We start from the raw sequence: 3,544 nt of genomic DNA on the forward strand, positions 1-3,544 counted from the left end.
AAATAAACTAAGTAAGGTGAAGAATGCTCAAAGCGTTTCCAAGGATCATAGCACAGAGAAACCTGCTAGTGAATGCTTTATTAAGAAAAAGTGATAACATTATCTGAATGAGGTGCCAGGATAGAGGGTGCATTGACATAGGTGGAGAGTGTAATGGGACAATATTGCCAAGGGCAACTGAATGGGGTATCAAAGACTGGAGCAAGCGAGAAAAAAATCAGACCAATGCTTAGATGGGCAAAGGAAGAAACCCTGGCAGCCGAGTAATAGCTGTTGTGTGAGAAGAGGTAATTATATTTTGGAATTCTGATTTCCATTAGTCCTAGTACTAACTAATCATGAGTTTGCTAGCCTGCGTACTTACTAAATCATGGTTTTCACTAGTATTTGTACTTACTAAATCATGATTTCTACTAGTCTTAGTAGTAACTAATCACGAGTTTGCTAACCTGCGTACTTACTAAATCATGGTTTTCACTAGTATTTGTACTTACTAAATCATGATTTCTACTAGTCTTAGTAGTAACTAAATCATGAGTTTGCTAGCCTGTGTACTTACTAAATCATGGTTTTCACTAGTATTTGTACTTACTAAATCATGATTTTTATTAATCCTTGTATTAACTAAATCATGATTTCTACTAATCATAGTATTAACTAAATCATGAGTTGGCTAGCCTGTGTACTTACCAAATCATGATTTCTATTAGTCTTAGTAGTAACTAAATCATGACTTTGCTAGCCTGTGTACTTACTAAATCATGGTTTTCACTAGTATTTGTACTTACTAAATATTGATTTATACTAATCCAACATTAACTAAATCATGAGTTTGCTAGCCTGTGTACTTACTAAATCAAGGTTTTCACTAGTATTTGCACTTACTAAATCATGATTTATACTAGTCTTAGTAGTAACTAAATCATGAGCTTGCTAGCCTGTGTACTTACTAAATCATGATTTTTACTAATCCTAGTATTAACTTAATCATGAGTTTGCTAGCCTGTGTACTTACTAGGTCATGATTTATACTAGTCTTAGTGGTAACTAAATCATGAGCTTGCTAGCCTGTGTACTTACTAAATCATGGTTTTTGCTAGTCTTTGTACTTACTAAATTGTGATTTTCACTATTCCTAGTAGTAACTAATCATGATGTTCACTAGTTTTTGTACTTACTAATTCATGGTCTTAACTTGTCTTTATTCTTACTAAATAATGGTATTAGTTAATCCAAGCAGCTATCAAAATTATACATCTATTCAAAAAAATAAAAATTTAAAATGCATGACTGAAAATAACTAACAAATGTTCAGATATTTATTTTATCTTCACAAATTAAAAGAAAATATTAAGTTTTCATATTACATTCTGGCCTTTTTTTTTTTCTTTACAATAACAATAGCTAACCTGCAGCTGTTGAACCTTTCCCTGGAGTTCTGAAAGGAGAAGAATATAAAGTGTTCGGTGTTTGGGCTTGTTGAGTCTTGGGAGTTGCTCCACTAAAATCAGAATCATGCAAAGGGGTATTCAGCCCACCCTTCAGTGGAGTGTCAACATTTGTCAATGCCATAATGTTCTGGGCTTCCTAAAGGGATATGATTAAATTGTTTGCTACAACAAAACTATGCTGAATATTACATTTACTTTTGTCTGAAAGTGATTTTAAATTTTATTTTCTAGTGTGAAAAAAAAAAACATTATAAAGCAACCAGTGGAAACAATCCAACAATAATTGTATTTAAAATAAAAACAAGAAATCAGCAGATCACCAAGTAATCATAACTTAGACATAACATATGAATCTTAGAAGAAAAAAAAAGCCTTAACCTATTCCATACTGAACATCAAGTGATTTAATCTGGAACAAAAATCTCAACTCTGATGAACAAACTACAGGAAAATAGTCCATTAATATTTTAAGACCAAGTTAGACCATTATGAAATGAGTCATTGAGTTAAATTTATAAGACTAACTTTCCAAAAATAAAAGATAAGTTAGATGCAGCCCAGCAAGTTAAGTGTGTGTGAATGCTTTCTGATAGCATTGACGATAATGTCTGTAAAAACAAAATGTTATATAAACCCTTTTTTTACCCTACCTGTAGAATAGATTCCCTGCTTGAGGCTGGGGTTCGTGGTGTTCGCACACTTGTTATCCCAGGAGTAATATCATAGTCAGATAATAAAGTGTCTGAAGCTTTGTTTGCTCCTTCATCGATGATTTCTCTGGCTATTTCATTAGCTTTTCCAACTTTTACAACCTACATAGCAAACAGATGAAATTACACCACATACAAAAAGATTAAGAAGAAATGATAAATTAAAACAATAAATTAAGACAGCTTCGAGTACTTCCTGGGTTCAGAGCATCACAACTATTGTGTTAACAATTTCAACTAATTGTTGTTTTTGTTCTTTTTTTTGCATTTGTTTATAAAAGATCAACAATAAACTTTACTAAAAATGATAGTCTACAAACATCCTATTCCAATTTTGCAAAAACAAATTATAGTTTTGAGAAGACAGCTTTCATTACAGGTTTAAGGTAAGGAAAAAAAACTTCATTAGAAAAAATGCTTAAAATACACTATATAGTTTAAATCTCATTTCTAAGCTGTAAAAAATGATTACGTATACTTTAGACTAATCGTGTATTTGCCTTACCTGCTCTAGTTCCATGTCAGATATCTGTGGATCTGGTAGAATTAACTTGCTCCGTTTTTTCACTGGTTCCATGTTTCCAGAAAACATTGCTGTAGGTACATCATTCTCTTTACGTTGTTTCTGCCGCTGTCTATCTTTTTTTCTTTCTCTCTTTTAAAAGATTAATTTACTTTAGAATCAAATGTAATTTTATAACCAGCATTCACACTCAAATAATTTAAACAAAATCCAGCCAGAAACAAAATTTCCTAATCTAAAACATTCAATCAAGTTCATAAATCATGGAAGTAGTGGTCATGGAAACCCAGCTTTAACAAAAACTTGATAATGCAACAACAAGTCAAACATGAATCATACCAATCCACATAATAATCTTACCAAAATTAAAAAAATAAATATATGTAAAGAAAAATACTTCACCATCATCTACTATCACCCTAAGCACTATTGATTTAATTTAGAAACTGATTTTATAGTACATTATAGACCTTACAAGGATGTTTATTTACCAGCTGAGGGTACCCATTAAAGAAGCAAAAACTGTATAAAGGACAATGTTAGGTAATCTTCCCCTTCCTTTTTTTTTCTTATTAAATTCCTAATGACCTCAGTAGGTGCTAATTGCATAATGTGTTTTGGGAAAGGTAACATTTGACTCATTTAACTGATTAAGTACTTATCTCTTTAAGTTGATAGCTGAAAGTCTATAAAAAAAGTGGAAATGTGTCCTGTGGCATAGCTACCATGTATCATAATTGTTTTTAAGATATATAATATCTATTTCATGTATAAACATAAAATATAAAAGTAATGTCTTCCCATTCACTCATTGAAATTTTATTTCAATATATCACTGGTTATAACAACTTGTCTCCCAG

General features: G+C 31.3%; 1 protein-coding gene across 1 annotated transcript in view; it reads right to left on the reverse strand.

Annotated features, from left to right (window-relative positions):
• Positions 1-3,544, reverse strand: part of LOC106475097 (cell division cycle 5-like protein) — a 29,908-nt gene that overhangs the window by 5,403 nt on the left and 20,961 nt on the right. Inside the window, exons 6-8 of the mRNA XM_013935793.2 lie at positions 2,667-2,816; positions 2,102-2,263; positions 1,410-1,587 (exon numbers count right to left, since the gene is read on the reverse strand). Coding sequence (XP_013791247.2) covers positions 1,410-1,587; positions 2,102-2,263; positions 2,667-2,816 — 490 coding nt within the window. The remainder of the gene's footprint in view (positions 1-1,409; positions 1,588-2,101; positions 2,264-2,666; positions 2,817-3,544) is intronic.

Source organism: Limulus polyphemus, unplaced genomic scaffold (genome assembly GCF_000517525.1).
Source record: "Limulus polyphemus unplaced genomic scaffold, Limulus_polyphemus-2.1.2 Scaffold8075, whole genome shotgun sequence".
Lineage (NCBI taxonomy): Eukaryota > Metazoa > Arthropoda > Merostomata > Xiphosura > Limulidae > Limulus > Limulus polyphemus.